At 47.3% G+C, this 17,075-nt stretch overlaps 2 protein-coding genes across 8 annotated transcripts in view; one reads left to right on the top strand and one right to left on the bottom strand.

Annotated features, from left to right (window-relative positions):
* The window catches only part of EXOSC7 (exosome component 7), a 29,579-nt gene extending 13,008 nt beyond the window's left edge, over nucleotides 1–16,571 (bottom strand). The window contains exons 1-4 of the mRNA XM_060109982.1: nucleotides 16,491–16,571; nucleotides 8,773–8,874; nucleotides 8,374–8,468; nucleotides 1,647–1,812 (exon numbers count right to left, since the gene is read on the bottom strand). Coding sequence (XP_059965965.1) covers nucleotides 1,647–1,812; nucleotides 8,374–8,468; nucleotides 8,773–8,874; nucleotides 16,491–16,547 — 420 coding nt within the window. The 5' untranslated portion in view covers nucleotides 16,548–16,571. The remainder of the gene's footprint in view (nucleotides 1–1,646; nucleotides 1,813–8,373; nucleotides 8,469–8,772; nucleotides 8,875–16,490) is intronic.
* A 73-nt stretch (nucleotides 16,572–16,644) lies between these two features.
* Nucleotides 16,645–17,075, top strand: part of ZDHHC3 (zinc finger DHHC-type palmitoyltransferase 3) — a 55,923-nt gene continuing 55,492 nt past the window's right edge. For 6 of the 7 annotated variants that reach the window (XM_060109550.1, XM_060109552.1, XM_060109556.1 and 3 more), the window contains exon 1: nucleotides 16,645–16,880. The gene's annotated coding sequence lies outside the window, so the exon portion shown is untranslated. Of the gene's footprint in view, nucleotides 16,890–17,075 lie in introns of all 7 variants that reach the window. The other variant, XM_060109551.1, reaches the window with a different exon arrangement.

Here is a 17,075-nt window from a genome sequence, read left to right as displayed (position 1 = left end):
AGACTCTGCCTTCCACTGCAGGGGGCGTGGGTTCAATCCCTGGCCAGGGAACTAAGGTCCCACCTGCTGCAGGGTGTGGCCAAAAATTAAAAAAAAAAAGAAAGAAAGAAAAGAAAGAAAGGACCGCAGGTGACCAAGACACAATGCACCCGAGACACTCCTGCTCACCATATATCCCTGCTCATGGAAGAAACATGCTGGTTCTAAGCTGAGATAACGTCCCTATGATGTTCACCAGTTTTTCAAGAGCCTGCACTGAGAGAACAGGCTTCTTGCCTGAATCAAAAGAGCATCAGGCCCCCTCACCGGGCCAGCCTCCTACCAAACCACAAGTGTGCAGGGCTGCACCTCCCTGGGCAGCTATGAAGCCTGACTCTTATCAGTAATGACTGTAGGCTGCCAGTTCCCGCCTCCTCAAAACCAGGTCGTGTAAAACTACCTGCTTGGTAGGAATCAAACTACAAATACATCCCGCTTACCAGAGATGAGAAAAAGCAAATGGACTTGTAATTTCATTATTTTTACCCATTAGCATCAGCATTCAGAACAGCCCTAACCTGCTAGACAATGGTAAGCACTGCTCTCTTTTGGTTAGCTGTGCCCACCTATTATCAAATGAATTTAAAAGTATCCAGAAAGCCCTGCCTTGTTTCATGCAGGGCTGACAATTAGAGACAGCTGGGCTGTTCCTTGCATGAAGTTCACTATCAGTCCACAAGATGGGCTTTATCTTCAGATTCATTAAAGAAACTGTTTGGTCACTGGCTTAGCCCTTCCACTTCAATATGAAGTGGAAAATGTAGCCACTGATCTCAAGGTTCATAAAATTAAATGAAAAGGAATAAAATAGACCCAACAAGAGCCTGTACATGAACAAGAGACTGGCAAAATTAATCACAGCTGTAAGAAAAGTTACTGCCAAGTGCCAAAAACTGGGCAGACGAGTATTTGGGAGGGAAGCACCAGGAAGGAAATGGAGGGCTAGACTAGAAAGACTCCTGCAGGCGCAGACTCTGGAGGAGGGAGGAGGCAGGGCCTCAGGGGCCTCACTGGGGAAACGAGGGACTCAGAGTAGCTGGGCTACAGGGTGTTTTCGAGGGAGGATGGCTTGGTGAGGTCACGAGCCAGCTCTGGCACTGAACAGACCTGGCTTTGAGGCCCAGTACCACTACTCACGAGCTGAGACCTCCTGGGCTAGTTACTTGACCTCTCTGTGTCTTAGTTCCCTCACTTATAAATGGGGAAAACAAGTGCCCACTCACAAAACATTTGTAAGGGTTACATGAAAATGCATGTAAAGAGCTCATCATCTTTCCATTATCCTTCTTGTCTAAACTCTGCCCGTCAACTCTGTTGGGCACCATCTAGAGAGCATCTCTTGTTTTCTTCTCCCCTGACAGCCTCTGTGGATAATTTTAGGTGCTACCATGATATGACTGTAACTTTACTGTAAGATGGCATTATACGTGCACTACTATGTTGTATTTAATTTAAAAATTATTACAGGAGACCAATCTTTTCCCAACGAACCTCACCCTGGAAATGGAAAGCATCCAACTGAAGACGGAAAAAGCAGTGGGAGGAAAGTAGGCCAACTGGTTTCCAACAAAGGTAGACTGTGGCCAGTACAGCAATGTGATACTTACCAGCACATCCACGTAGAGAATCCAGCAGTGCTCCCGAGGACTAATGCACAGCGACTTCAGGTCGACGCTGCTCTTGTTGTTAAATATCCGGTAGAGGGTGTTAGCAATCTCTGTACCAAGGTCATCACCTCCCCGACCTTCAAATTCAGGGGTAGCGTTGGCTGAACTATATAGAAGGGCAACAGAAAAGGGGTGAGTCTTGTCGAATGCAAAGAACAAAAGGGCAGGCTTTGTTCCAGTGTCCCTGGGGGATGCTGGAAGAACCAGCACTATGAGGAAAGTCACTGAAATGAGGAAAGGGTACATCTGACACCTTTCCAGCCTCCAGACACACACGCAATGAGCCAGGCCAGGACCATGTCCTGGATGTGTCAGTGTGTGTGGTGGGAGTTCCCACTGACTTCTACAGAAGCCATATTTATCCAAAGAGAAACAAGAATGCTGGTAAGATGAACCTCAGCCAGTAATAACGAACACTCGTATCTTGAGGGTATAATAAAGACTCTTCTCTGGTAGGCCCAGAGAGGCCTAGAGAATCAGTCCGTCCTACAGAGGGGTTACATTATATACACCATCCCTAGATGATGATAGGATACTCTCAAAGCAAAAACCACAATGTAGGTACAATAACTTTCCTGGAATGATTTAGAAGATATATATATAACAGTATGCCAGAGTTATGTCATTAACTTTAGATGATCATGGTACTGAAAAGCAGGAAAATAAGACTGTTGGCTGATTTAAATATTAGGTTCTCTCTTTTACTTTACTTTTCTAGAGAAAACTTTTTCCTTTTTAGCCTCTTTAATTTTATGCCAAATCACCTCAACAAAGAATGAACAAGCATCGACATTTGCCACCCTAAGCGCTACTCAAAGTGTTTAACAGGAAATTTTTGAGGGTTCTGGCTTAATGAAAACAAATCCTTAATACACTTGTGAGATATATAAACATTCCAGTAATCATTTTATTGTAATGAATAAGGCCTAGAAAGATAAGAAATCAGTTGTTTCAGTATGGTCTCTACAAAATCACATATTGAAGCTTTCTGGTCCCCATCCATCTGTCCATCCACTCATCCACCTGGAAGGTCCCGGGCCCTGTGCTAAGCACTGGAGACCTAGAGACCGAGCAAGACAAATGCAGACCCTAAGTCAGCAATTCCAATTGCTGGGGGGCGTCACACGATAGTGGGCAAACAGGAGGAGTGGGGGGTCAAGAGGGATGTCAACCAGTGTTGAGGGTTATAGGAGGCTTTGAACCTGAAGATGAGTAGAAGCTGGTCAGACCATAGACACGCAAGGGGATTCCAGGCAAAGCAAAACCTATGTGAAGGCTCAAGGCTGTACCCACCCCGTTTGTGTAATGCTGAAAGAAACCTCACCTAATATGTTTAAGTGTCCCTTTTGTCTGGTCCATTCTAATACAGTTGTAAGATGAATCCTAAAACAATGAGAGTGTATCATTGTATAATAACTTTGCTACTTTCATAGTCTTCCCTTCCTACTACGAGCCAGCAGAACCCCAATTTAAAACCCCTATGAGAAACTTCAGTACTATCATAGCAACCTCACTGCCTCTGCCAGACTCGGGCACTAAGCCATGAAAAGAAGCTCATTTATGGTAAAATAATCAAGTCACTAGAGACCAGGTTGATTATTTTGCCCGGCTAGCAAAAGACAACCTGTTTCTAATTTAAACGCTAAGCCATTAATATTAAGTCCCATCCTTTAAGTGTTTAAAAACGCATCTAAATAGATCACTGTGTAAACAAATCCAGGCAGAGATGCTTATGCTTAAAATGTTGACCTTCCCCTGATTACAGTGGGCCACATCCTCCTGGGAGGGACTAATTACTGGGGATTGACGCACTAACGCTTTTACAGCCCGAAGGGATGGTTTAAGAACTTCCCAGGACAATCGGCTAAATAATCTACCTACCAAACCACCCCCCATTGGTTTTTTTTTGACATTGGGCTGGTTTAAAGTGGAAAATTTTCCCATTTTAAAAGGTTTTTCTTTTTTCTCTTTTTTAAAATACAGGTTAACTCTTTCAGCATAGCTGGTGGCCAGAGAAAGGAAGGTTTAGATGCTCATGAGACTATGGAAAGCTCCTGCTCTGGACTCTCCCTGAATGTGTAATTCAGCATGCTTGGCTTGTAGCCTAACATTAGTCAGGTTAGTGCTCCTTGGGTCTGTCTTATGCCTCAAGGTAATGAATGGGTGCTCTGGTCTTGGGACTTATTACTAGACCACAAATGTTGGAGTCAACAAATGCAGACCAAGGGAGTCCTAAATAAAAAGCTTCTCTATTAAGTGCCAAGCAAAAAACGAGAGCGAGAGAATGCAGGCTGGTAATCCTAGACTCCTGTTCGCAGGCATCACAATATTTTCTTTCAGTAGAGGAATATATACTTGGGTTTGGTTTGTTTGTTTGTTTGTTTGTTTTTGGCATAAAACAAGTGGTTTCTATAATTACAATTACCAAAACCAATTCAGATCCTTCATAAAGTATGACCCAGCCCCTCTTCCAGGGCTGTTGGGAAATCGCTTATTGAGCTGGATAAACATAAAAATCCTGGGAACGCTGCCCCTCCCAGTTCTCCGACCTCCTGACTTATCACCTCCACTGTGCTCCTCCTGCTTGGCACATCTCTGTTTTAACTGGATTAGGCTGAGATCAAGGCCATATGTCTACCTGGAACAGGACTTCAGACACTAGGCCCATTGTTGTTTCCCTTGCTGTCAATCTAGCCTGCAAATCTGTGAAGACTTACAGCCAGGCCAGGCCAGGAAAAAAAAAAAGAAAAAGTGATTTAGTAGGTACCTGGGCCAAGGATGACTCCGGGCCTTACCCCTCTAGTCGTCTAGCCCCCAGGTAGGTCCCAATTCCTCAGGGAGCATATGTGCTCACTTCTGAGCCTGCAAAAGCTTCCCTATAAATGGGTATGGGAACAGTGGCACATTCTGAGTGTTGCATCGTAAGCCCTTGTTTGAAGTTCCTGGGAGAATTATATCGTCAGCTCTGGAGACGTTCAGAGCACAGCGAGCCTCAAATGACTTCTGCAGGTTGCCTCTCTGCGTTGCCCCCACCCCCAGCCCTTCAGCCGAGAATGGTGCCCCCTTCAAGCAGTAGGTAAGGAACAGAGATCAAGTGGCTCCACCCACCAATTCAGGGCTTTAAGTTTTCAGTTCAATATTAGTGAAAAAAAACAAGTGGTCACATTTAAAAGTAGTTGAGATCCCAGAGAAGTGACAAGTGCCAGGCACGCTGAAACGTCTATGAATGAAACGTGTTCTCCTCACCTCCTCCAGTTACAACCCGCAGCCTCTCTGAGAGACCAAACACAGCTCCTAAACCCATGAACATGGTGGCCAGAGAGCCAAGAAGTGACTTGATGGTCTGCCACCTGGTGGTAACCAGAGTGAAACACCAGCTCACTAAATTCTTACCTTCTGGGCTTTAGATGGAAACCATCTTTTCCCAAAGTTTCAAGCTTCTTATTTAAAATGGCCTATTCTCAGGCTACAGCTAACAAAACAAAGACATAGAGACAGGAGTTAGAAGGTCCGAGTGTGCTCCCAGTTTAGTCAAAGTGCTGCCAGGCATCTCTGGAGCAGATCTCAGGAACCCCAAGGTTTTCCTCCTCCACTGGTATGGGGATCAGAGTCTGTGTCATGGGTACCCTTTCCTAAGGGCATCATTTCTAAGACCCAGGGAAAATCATTGGGGTGGGAGAAGATGTCTACCCCAGGCTCCATATATTATTCCAAGTAGACAAATAGAAGTAGAAGGAATTAGCAGAAAAGCAATTCGTCTTCTGTGACCTCTCTGGTAATTACCACTGGTAATTTAAATAATTAAAACATGAAAGTTGCTAGTAAGTAGTTAAGTCAAGCTGGGCTCAGTCAGGCAGGAGCCACCCCCCGCCCAATTACTTTCCTCCCACTGGGTAACAACTCTGTTTCGGCCTGTGGATGGGTGCATGCCTTGAGCTCTCCAGCAGAAGCCCCACACCTGGGGCCTGGATGGGGTTGGGGGCAGCACCCTTATGGCTGGGCATAGCCACAGGTGCCCAGAAGCCATTCCTATTCATTGGATTGAAATAAAGGGGTTTATTTGTTTACACAATTATGAGTTGCTCCTTGAATATGCAAATGAGGTTCTGATAAAGGTGGCGGCCAGTGGTGCTTGGTAACCTCCGCTCTTCTTTGCAGGAAAATGGGGTTTTATGAATCTCTCATGGTGATTCTACCCGCTGGGCTGATCACACTGAGCCACTTAAAGACGCCGAAGGGTGCCACCTTGAGAAACAGGCTCAGGAGAACTCCCTGGGAAATGGAGTTTCTGGGCCTGGTGAGGTTCTCTTGAGACTTACAAAGGGGGAAAAGAGACCAGCAGGCAGCCACTCTCAGCCAGGAGACAGAGGTTTACTTCTAGAAGCCAGATCTTGGGAAGAGGCAGCTCAAAGGCTCATCTCACCCTGGAGCCACCCTCTTACAGCTGGGACAAGAAAAGGACAAGAGCAGCAGGCTAACTGGAGTCATGTTCAGACAGAGCCACAATGAAACGTGTCTCCTATACCAAGCGTCTGAGTGCAACACCCTCTCTTTGGTGTGGTTGGGCTGACTGCCTTTGGTCTGCCTAAGATGAATGAGGCAGAAGGATAATGAAGAGGAAGAAAAGGAAAGCAAATTACAGCCCCTAACACATGGCGTCTGCTCCTCAGTGACTGTTTACTGCACCGAATCAGGCAGATCAAGGCAGGAGAGGCATTTTTTTCTTCCTCCACAAGCAAAGGAAAGGATAAGTTGGAGGCCTTAACAAGTTCACCAACATGCACAGCAACTTAAAGGATGGGCCGATTCCACTGGACAACTCAGACTGCTGAGAGCAGCTGGGCAGAAACAAGAGGAGACTGCTCTGGAGGGGCCGGGGCCGGGGCAGGGATGGGCTGGAAGGAAAACTGGCCAGAAAGATGAACGCAGACACATTCTGAAAACTCTAAGCAGGATATCCCTCTAAAGCTGGCTCCTGCAGGCTACATGAAGTAGAAAGAGCAAAGACTCAGCACTGGATAGACCTGAGCTGGCATTACTAGCTGTGTGATCCCAGGAAAGTCACTTACCCTCTCTGAACCCCTTTTGTCATCTCTCTCACAGGAGTGTTGTGAGGATCAACTTCTGTGTTTGGAAGTGAAGACTGGAAGACTGTAACTCGCTGTGCAAATGTGGGTTAGCATCTTTGCAGAAAAGGGCTGACATTGCAGGTGCAAGGCTGCTACCTTTAGAAGGGTCTGCTTGCAAGGTTGGTCCTCAGCTGGCATCTGGACACTTGGCTCTCAAGTCAACAGTAAACTGGGTCTCCTGTGCCTAGACTGTGCAAATAACGTGGTTTATGCTAAACACCTGCTTTCCTTCTGGGAGTCTGGAACTTTGGTATGTGTAAAGCAGAGGGTGCCTATGTGACCAGCCCCAATCAAAATCTTGGGTGCTGAATCTCTAATGGGTTTTCTTAGGCAGAATCATCACACACGTGTTGCTGCATTTCTGTGATAATCATAGCTCTGAATACAACTCCATGCTCTATGCTAAGTCCTGTGAGTCCTTTCAGGAAATGTTTGAATGTGGGGGGTGGTCTTGCCACCCCTCCCAGTAAAGTACCAACATTATATACCTGCACCTACCGTGAGCCGACAGAACCGTACCCACCTCAAGAAGGTCTGCTGTCACCCCCTAGCTAGAAGAGGAGTTACAGATAGAAGATGAGACTGGGCTGGCAACCCGACAAAAAGCCCCAACCCCTAGAAGGGGAGGTAACACGAGGGAGAGAAAGAACACTTTTGAAAGCCCACTGAACCAGTCATTGTGCTGGATGCTCACTCTACTTTCATTACTTCGCTTCCTCATCATCACAACAGTATTATTTATTTTATTTTTTTTTCCTTTTTGCGGTATGTGGGCCTCTCACTGTTGTGGCCTCTCCCGTTGCGGAGCACAGGCTCCGGATGCGCAGGCCCAGCGGCCATGGCTCACGGGCCCAGCCGCTCCGCGGCATATGGGATCCTCCCAGACCGGGGCACGAACCCGTATCCCCTGCATCGGCAGGCGGACTCTCAACCACTTGCGCCACCAGGGAGGCCCTCACAACAGTATTATTATCTCAATATTTTAGATAAAGAAATTTAGGCACAGAGGGACTGAGTAACTAGCCTGAGGTCACACAGCTAGCCAGAGAAGGAAGCCAGCAACAAGGCTGGCTGCAGAGACTGCGGAGTCTCTGCTTTTCCCAGTACCCACACTGCCTGCCCAGCTGCCACCCCCTTGGCCTGTCAGGCTGCTTGGCTGGCTCTAGCCCCTGCTCTGCCAAGCAAGTCATGAAAAGTCTTCTGCAAAACTAGAGCAGGAAGAGAAACAGGACATCATTTAATTTGACTCTCATAACTACCATGTGCCGGGCTGCCTGGCAGACACCCTCCTTTTTCAGACAGGGAAAATGAAGCCCAGCGAGGGCCAGCTGATTAGGACAAGGGCAGGACCTGAGCCAAGGCCTCCTTTCACATTTTCCAGTGCCTGGTACACAGGAGAACTCAGTAAATACCTGCCGGCTGGTGAATGATGATTAAGTACAAAATAAAAGTGGGCTCAACAAGAAACCAGAGGTTCATTCTCTGAATCTTCTATCTTTTAAAGCATTTTTCTTTAAAAACATCTGCAGAGTACTGACCAGTCAACAAAGAACTCCAGGTAACCTTCATTTGGTTTCTCCAGCTTCGGCGTCCCCATTTCTGCTTTCACTCCCACCAAGATGTCTGTGTGACCCTGCAGACACATGCAAGAAGGGTCCTCACTTGGGGCAGGCAGCCAGGCACCCAACCACCCCCTCCTCTCCCAGACGTACGCCTCCAGGGGACTCGCTTAGCATCAGTGCCGGGACTTGGAAAGTGGCCCTTTGAGAAGGTGAGGGGTCCTTTAGATGCATACAGACCCCCTCCCAGAGTTTGGCTTGGGTCTTAGATTTCCCTTGGAACAATATGCACTCCAAAAGCCCAGAGGGGCCTGCAACTGGTTCCCTAGAGCCTACCCATTCCTCCACCTGGGCACAGACTGTGGCCACAGTACTCACCAGCTTGACTCTGGCAGACCCACTGGTGTTGGACACCACGTCAGTTTCCACTTCAACACATCGGTAGTCTTCACAGCCACGGCCATCCATGCGGAGGTCCTCCTGAGTGCAACAATCAAAATCCTAAGGTTATAATCCTAAACCTCTAACAGACTCTTCAACTGACTCACTCCTTTCCCCCCACAGAGAAATATGTGGTACAACAACTCCTTTTCTCTTAGTGATTCATCCAAAAATTCTGTCCTCATAGGTAATAACATTACTATTTTACAAATGTGGAAATGGAGACTCAGAGAAGTTAAGCGACTCACATCCAAGGTCCCACAGCTAGGGACAGCAAAGCTCAGCTTCCAACCCAGGTCTGTCGGAGCACAAAGTCCAAACTACGTACCACTATACAGAACAGGCACACACAAACAAAATCTGAACAGACAAAATAAAAGCTGTCTCTTTCCAAATCTGCAATTCTGAAGTCACAAGAAGTATGGATTGTCAGAGCTACAGGTACAACTGTCTTGGCTGTAGCCCTCCTACCCCCCAAACCCAATCAGATCTAGTCTGTAAACAGCTAAAAACAACTAACTGGTAGCTTCTAAAAGATCTTCTAAAACAGGCATTCTCTAGAACAGGGTCAACAAAGTTAGGCCTGCGGGCCACCTATTTTCATAAGCTGTTCTACTGGAACGCAGCCGTGCCCACTCGCTCAGGTGTTCTGTGGTTGCTCTCATACCACAGCAGCAGAGCTGAGGGGTTAAGAGAGAGACCACATGACCTGCAGCCCCCAGATAATTACTATTTAGTCCTTCACAGGAAAAGTTTGCCAACCCCTGCTACAGAGGATGGGTTTCAGCGTGGCCTACGTACTGCCTGGCCTTATCCCCAGTTATTTACTTCCTCAATTATTTACTTCTATCGGTACAACTCATAGATAACTATTTTATGCTGTGGTTGTAATCCAGGACTTCCATTATTTATCTTGTTGCTCAAAGTGTCCCAGATTTGGCCACTGGGAGCTCCTTTGGGTTGGTTCTTGCATTCTCTCAACATGTCTCCAATCTCTTCTGAGCACTTCTTTACTTCTGACAACACAAGGTGTTCCAGCCATTTGTATTTTACCTGCCCCAGCCCTGGGATCAGCCCTTGTTCCAAGGAGCCCTGGTTCCTTTCATTGCAGAATAGTACTTAAAAACCAGGATCTGGGTGCTAAGTAGGTTCATCGCTACTGGGGTATCATTGCTTCTAGATCGTCTCAGTAGAACAGTGCTAGAAAATATACGTATGTGTACTAACCCACACACATACACACACCTATATTTATTTCTGTGTCTATCCACATATCTGTTAAAAAGTCATGCGTTCATACTGAGAGCTGGTTCTAACCTACCTCCTTGTCTTATTTGTAACTTCTTTCTCAGACAGGGAGAAACCTGGCTCTCATTATCTACAATGTATTTATGTATTTGTTAAATCTCTGTATATACATAAAGTAGTTTCAGAATTACTATGCCATACGCCTGTGAAAAACAAATTTACTAATACAGTATTTGTATAGAGTTCTTTTTGCCTTTAGCCTTACAGCACCCTCTCAAAATATTGTTTCCAGTTGTCTTTCCCCATCCTTCCTGTGCCTCTGTTACTCATCTGTACCCGTCAGTTCATTTGTAACTGCTGGGGTTCCATTTTGGGTCCCCCACATCCTGGCTACTTTTAATTACTATCACCAGGGCTCTAAGAGTCAAAGCTATCAGAAAAGGTGTGCTCAGAGAAATGTCACTCACCCCTCATCCCTCTTTTCATCCCCCCCACCACTCTGCCTTCCTACCCCCTCCCACCAGCTCCAGGCAGGTCACTAATCTCTTTAGTTCCCAGTCCATCTTTCATGTACTTCCTTTGCACAAATGAACAGATAAGAGTATTTTTAATATCCCTTATTTTCTTATATAAAATATGGCATACTACAGATACTCTTTTACACATAGCTTCTTTTTTTAAACAATTAACAATACATATGCAGGAAAGCACTCCATATCAGCTCATAGAGATTGTCCTCATTCTCTGCAAACATTTTTTGAAAGGTCTTTCAGCAAAAAAATCATTAGCCTCATCAGATTCTCAAAGGGATTAATGCTTCTCAAAATGTTAAAAACAAAAAACAAACAAACCAAAACCAAACAAACAAGCCACCACTGTTCTGAAGTATGTATCTGTCAGAGATTTATCTTTAAACTGCTTGGCTCACTGCATATCTGATTGACATTTTTATTTTGAGAAATTAAAATACAGAAAAGGAAAACACTGAATACTCCCACCACACAGTACCAACTACTACCATCTGTCCTGTTTGTTTCAACTCTTTAAACTCCTGTTAAAGGAGAGAAAATAAACATCCTAAATCAGGTTGAAGTCCTTTTGCAGCCCGTCGACTCCCAGCCATCCCCTCCCTGGAGGAAATCCCTATCTGAAGCCTGGGGAGACATGTTCTTGAAAAGCAACAGAATTTCAAGTCTAGGAGAATGAGTCTCCTGAACTCTACAGAGTGAGTTCTCTTCCCTGGAGGATCCCAAAACTATATAACTGTGTCTCTTCACAACCCCACCTACCCCCACCCACATGAAAGCATCCTAGGTCAATCTCGGCTTGCCCCATCCCCCAGGTGTGCCCTGCTAGGAAGTGAACACCTGGCCCAGAAACAGCATTTACAATGAGTCCTTGGTGGATTGTAGGTATGGCACAAGTGTGAGCAGTCACTAGGAGCATCAGTCATGGCCTCCAGGCCTGGTCCTGCCATTAACTAGCTGCTTGACCTAGGACTAACCCTAACCCTTCCCCTCTAGACTAATTTCCTCATTTGTAGATGTAGAGATTGAATTCAACGGCCTCAAAGGTGCGTCTCTAATTCTGTGGATCTATAAATTAAGAGAGCCACAACTATTTGCAAGAACTAATAGTAGCTACTATTTAATGTGCATTTACTATCGACCAGATAATGTGCTAGGAACACTATACACTTAACATGTTGAATCCTTGCAATAACCCTGTAATGTAAGAGAGCAAATTTTCATTCCACTTTACAAATGGGGATCAGGTTGAAAGATGCTAAATGGCTGGCCCAACGTCATAGCCAGTAAATAGCACTTGAATTCCAAGCCAGAGCTCTTAACCCCAATTCCACACAGTGTCCTGCATTCTAAAGAGTCTCTTCACTGTGCACAGGAGGCAGCACAGGCCCCCCTCAAAGGATGAACTGGCTGGTTATACCAGTTCGTCCTAATGATGGTGACGACGACTGTGAAAGCAGGGAGGCCGCAAGGCTACAGGGCGTCCCACTATTGCTTTAAATTACCACTCACTCTAGTCACAACCCTTTGTAGTGACAACCCACTGTTCCAAAATGTGGCTGGAGGGGTGGCCTCACCAGAGCTTGCCTTTCCAGCCTTTAAATCAGTCTCTGCCTCCTGGGGAAGGCTCAGTCAGGAAGGCTCCGGTGACAAGTAAGAGATAAACAAAAAAGCTACAAATTTCCCTTTCCAGGGACGCGTAAAGTATAATTTTTTTTCATAGAAAAAAGCACACAACAGGAGGAAAACAAAGTCCATGAATCACTGCACACAGGACTTTTAAAAATCCACTTTTCCTCATAAAAGGCTTAGGAAATCTCCAAACCTGCTTGGCCTGGCTCAGAGCCTGGCGCCCTACCACAATTTTTATTCATCTGTAGTACGCAGGAGCTAAGGAATCAATCCATGTGTGAACACTTAAACATGGGCTGCCCTGAAGTGACAGCTCCATTTAAAAAAATCAATAGAGATGTCCACAGGTGACGGACCACACCAGGGAGTGGAACCTTGTTCTCAGCAGAGGGGACTGAGCAACTTTCTAGGTAAAGGCCTTCTGGATGCTAGGATGGCTCCTCATGACTTTCAAGTTGTTACCTGTGTGATCACAACAACCCTGCTGGTTGGGTGTGGCACAGAGTCACCACCAACCTAAATTTAAAACTCCGCTGTTCCACGCCAGCTTTTTGACCTTGAGCAAGTTAGTTCCTCAACAGCTCTGAGTCTGTCTCTTTGTCTAGAAAGCGGGAATAACCCCGACCCTACAGAGTTATAGGAGAATCCTCAGCACAGTGCAGCACACAGGAGTCCCTGCTCAGCAGCTCCTTCTTCTGCTTCTGGCAGCACATATTAACTCATTGAATCCTCAAAAACAACCCGGAGAGAGGTTACAAGTAAGGGCACTGAGGCGCCAACTTTAACCTCCTGTTTGTGACAGAGTGGCAAGACAGATGACCCAACCCAGAGTTGCTGTTCCTCACACCCGGGTAACCCAGTCCTACTTCCTAATGGGAGTTGTCAGTTGGCTCTCCTAATCCAACATACTTGGGAGGATTTAGACTCAAAGTAGTCCTCTGAGGCGATGTTAACCACCTCCCACCCCCATACCTTGCTTTGACTTGTCCAAGAGCGCAGAGCTTCCTGGAGGAGAACTGAGACCAGATGGCCTCCCCTACTAGAAAGCCACCCTACTTTGGAAAGGGCCAGCTTTGCAGGCCCAGGCCCCAGACACAGCAGGCAAAACGAGATGTTGTCCTCGTTCCACTTTCCAAGCCTGTTGGGTGGGCCTGCATTCCTTTAGGATGGGATCCCACTCACCTTGCAAAGGGCCTGACCCAAAGGCATACAATCCAGAGAGTGGCCAGCTCTTTGGGCGTGAAACTGATTCTCTCCTTGGAATCTGACCTCTGATCTGGGAAATACTTGGGAGGGAAAGGGAGTTAAAGAGGACCTGACAGGTCATGGTGTGGAGGGAGGCTGGAGAGGCCTCACAGAAGTAAAGGTGGGGGGATAGCATGTACCAGGGTGGAGGGCAGCTGGACAGCAAGTGGCTTGTGGAGAAGTGAGATACTTCAGCAGAGAGAAGTAGGGCTGTCACCAGAGACATAAAGACAGGCAGAGTCACACAGTCTACGTGATCCATGCTGGAGCCCTGAAAAGGCAGTACCCCAGAGCTGCCTAGGGACTTTCTAGGCCTGGCCACAAATCCCCCTTGTCCTGAGACAATTTAACAATCTCTAGCCCTCCAAATCAAAAGAGCTTAAATCTCAACAGCCACAGGCGGAACCCCACATGGGGTCACTAGGAAGGCTGCGGATATAGTATGGATGGTTCCGGACAAAGCCACACTTCCGATGGAAAAATCTTGACAGGGAGCCAACTTCTCTTCAGGGTTGCCCACATGCCAGGTGGTCCATATTCTCTTTTCTCATCATTCCTCACAATCCCTTTCTGCTCCCAGATGGATATGTTCTCATTTTACACAGGGGGCGCTAGCTCAGCTACTCAGGTAAGAATCACTCTTACTGTGAATGGTGGAGCCGGGAAAGGATCCCTGCTCAGTCTGACTCCAAGTCCTCACTCAAACAGACGCAGGAGGTCATGTGACCTTGTTAGGGGAACCACTGACAGAAACCGCCCACCCTGGCCAGACCTTATAGTAACCATTTGCATGAGTGATCTTACAACAGGAGGTCCTGGTAAGGAACACAGAACTAACAAGCTATCACCAACCAGAAGAATTCGGGAAGGGTCAAAAGGAGAGGGGACACCAGTCAATATGTCCTACCAACCTCCCAGAATCCTTCTCGCTGGAATCCATCTTGGCTGAGTGATGCACACGCCACCATGAAGGACTCTGAGTCACAATGATTGGCCAGAGACAACCCAGAAACTAACCCCATCACCATAAAACCTGAGAATGCAAGCCACGTGGCAGAGCAGTTCTCCTGGGTTCCCTTACCCTCCTGCTCTCTGCCCGGGTGCCCCTTCCCAATAAAGTCACTTGCTTTGTCAGCACGTGTGTCCCCTCAGACAATTCATTTCCGAGTGTTAGACAAGAGCCCACTCTCGGGCCCTGGAAGGGGTCCCCCTTCCTGCAACAACCTCAGGCAGGGGGGCAAAGATTTCTGCAGCAGACTCCAGGCTAGACCAGGCCAGAGGCTTGCCCATAGCCCAACGTCTGGTGACTGCATCAAAATCTCCCAGCATTTATGAAAATACCCATTCCCAGGTACCAGCCCCAGAGATTCTGATTCAGAAGGTCCAGGTAAAGCCCGCGAAGCTGTATTTTGTGAGTAAAAGGCGCTTCAAGGTTTCAGAATTACTGGGCTAAGACGGAGGTTAGCAATGTCTCTTCATGGAGGAAGAAGCACATATTTAGCTAGTTAAGCAAACCCCAAAAGAGGATTAAATGCTAATTCTGGAAATTCTGACATCTGCCCCCAAATTCCTGAATATAAAAACCAGTTTGATACAAGTTAGTAAAACAAAAGTTGTACAAAGAAATGCAAAATAGGGTTCTAAAGAAACTTAGAACCAACGTGGGAAAAAGTACTACTTAAAAAGATAACAATACAGCAATATATGTCAATATATTATTTAAGGTCTAGGAAAATGGTGGGGTTCAGAACTTGCCCTCCCCCTTCTTATTTCCCCAACATGCTTTCAGAGGACAGAAGAAAGAGAAGTAGAAGTGGGGAGTCTCTCTGGCCTTTGCCTTTGAATCCCTGTTTTAAAAAACGGAAAGTGGCATGCAAGTAGAGTTGGGCTTTGCAATCAGAAATATCTGGATTTATATCCCAGGTCCACTGTAATCAGAGAGGGTAGCGGGGCCCAGAAAAGGAGAACCAGGCATGGCTTTCTGGACAGAAGAGAAGCCATTTTAGGCCTAAGCATTTTTGTGATCTAAGCCTGACCATAATGCTTGCCCTTGAACAGGTCTCTGTAATCAATGATCTTGAGGGAAGTAAAGAATGCAGGAAAAAAGGAAAAGCAGTGAAGAAATAACAGTTGAGATAAAACAGAGCCCTAGTTTTTCCTCAAGGGATATACTTAACAATCTGATACAGATCTTTGACTTGTTCTATAAGAACTAAGGCCCCCACCCAGCTAGAGTATGGTAACCACAGGATAAGACCCCAAGCTGGTCTCAACCTGAGGAAGGATGATGTTGACTTTTGACCTTCGGAGACTCCAATCAACTAAAGCTTGGAGTCTGTTAACCTTTGCCCCAATTCTATGCTAAGTTCTCCTCTGCTCAAGCCCCTACATGAATATGCATGTGCCCTTAGCTTATTCTCCAATTTTGCTAATTGGATAGACACTGCTTTGGAAAAGATCCTCAGTGTCGCCTCACTTGCTGCAATTAATAAATCCTTCCTTCTTCCAATCTTTGGCTTGGTTGTGTCTTTTGGCTCGACACCCACCAAGAAGCAAACCCTGTTTTCGGGTAACACCACCACACACTTACTTTGTGACCTCAGACAAGTAATTTAACCTCTCTGAGCATAGTTCCTTATATGTAAAGTAGAGATAATACTTACCTTCAGGACTGTTACAAAGATTCAATGGGATAGAAATTATGATAGAATATGTACCTAACAAAAGTGGGACAGCTCAGCCTTCAAAGGCTGAGAGGGTCTTTAACAGAATCAGGGACTGCCCACCGCTTCCTACCCGGGTGTGGAACCTTGTAGACCCAGAAAGAAGCAAGTACGCATACAATCCTAAATGGATTCTCGCCGCCCGGTCCCAAATACGCCCTCATTGCCGGCTTCGAGCTGCACACGCCGGCCGCAGAGTGGTTTAATCACAAGGTAAACCCAGTCAGCCGCAGTCCTAGGGGAACCCGGCGGCCGGCGCCGGTACCGCTGCTGCCGCTACCTGAACGCCATGCACAATGTACACCTTCTCCGCCTCACTCAGCGCCACAAACGCCATGCTGCCGAGCCTCCCCGCCGCCAGATGTCATCTGCCAGCGTCTCCCCCGCCGACCACGCCCCCTCCGCGCCTGTGCGTCATCAGCCCGCGCGGCGGCCGCTCCAGCAGCCGCCGCCGCCACCACCGCCACCACCGCCGGGAGCTCGATGGGCTTCTCTTGCGCGCCGCCCTGTGTCTGGCCGAGTCCAGGGAGCCGCGGCGCCTCGTGCCGGGGAGCCATCGCTGCAGCCCGAGGCCGGATCGCGGGTCGGGGGCTGCAGGGGGAGCGACGGCGGCGGCGGCAGCCGAGCCCCACCGGGGGCCTGGGACTGGGGAACTGCCTCCAGCTTCACGGTCAGTTGGGTGAGGAAACTGGAATTGGGTGAAAAAGCTGGGGTGAGACGAGAGGCACGGGCCGGGGCCGGAGCCGGAGCTGGAGGACTCGTAGTAGGAGAGACGTGCGGCGCAGTTTGCTCAGAGCTGAAGTTGAAGTAGCAGGTCGTGTGTGTTGAGAGACAGAGAGACAGAGAGAGACAGAGAGAGACAGAG

The sequence above is a fragment of the Mesoplodon densirostris genome, chromosome 10 (genome assembly GCF_025265405.1).
Source record: "Mesoplodon densirostris isolate mMesDen1 chromosome 10, mMesDen1 primary haplotype, whole genome shotgun sequence".
In the NCBI taxonomy this organism is placed as follows: domain Eukaryota; kingdom Metazoa; phylum Chordata; class Mammalia; order Artiodactyla; family Ziphiidae; genus Mesoplodon; species Mesoplodon densirostris.
This window is presented reverse-complemented; position numbering and strand designations above follow the sequence as displayed.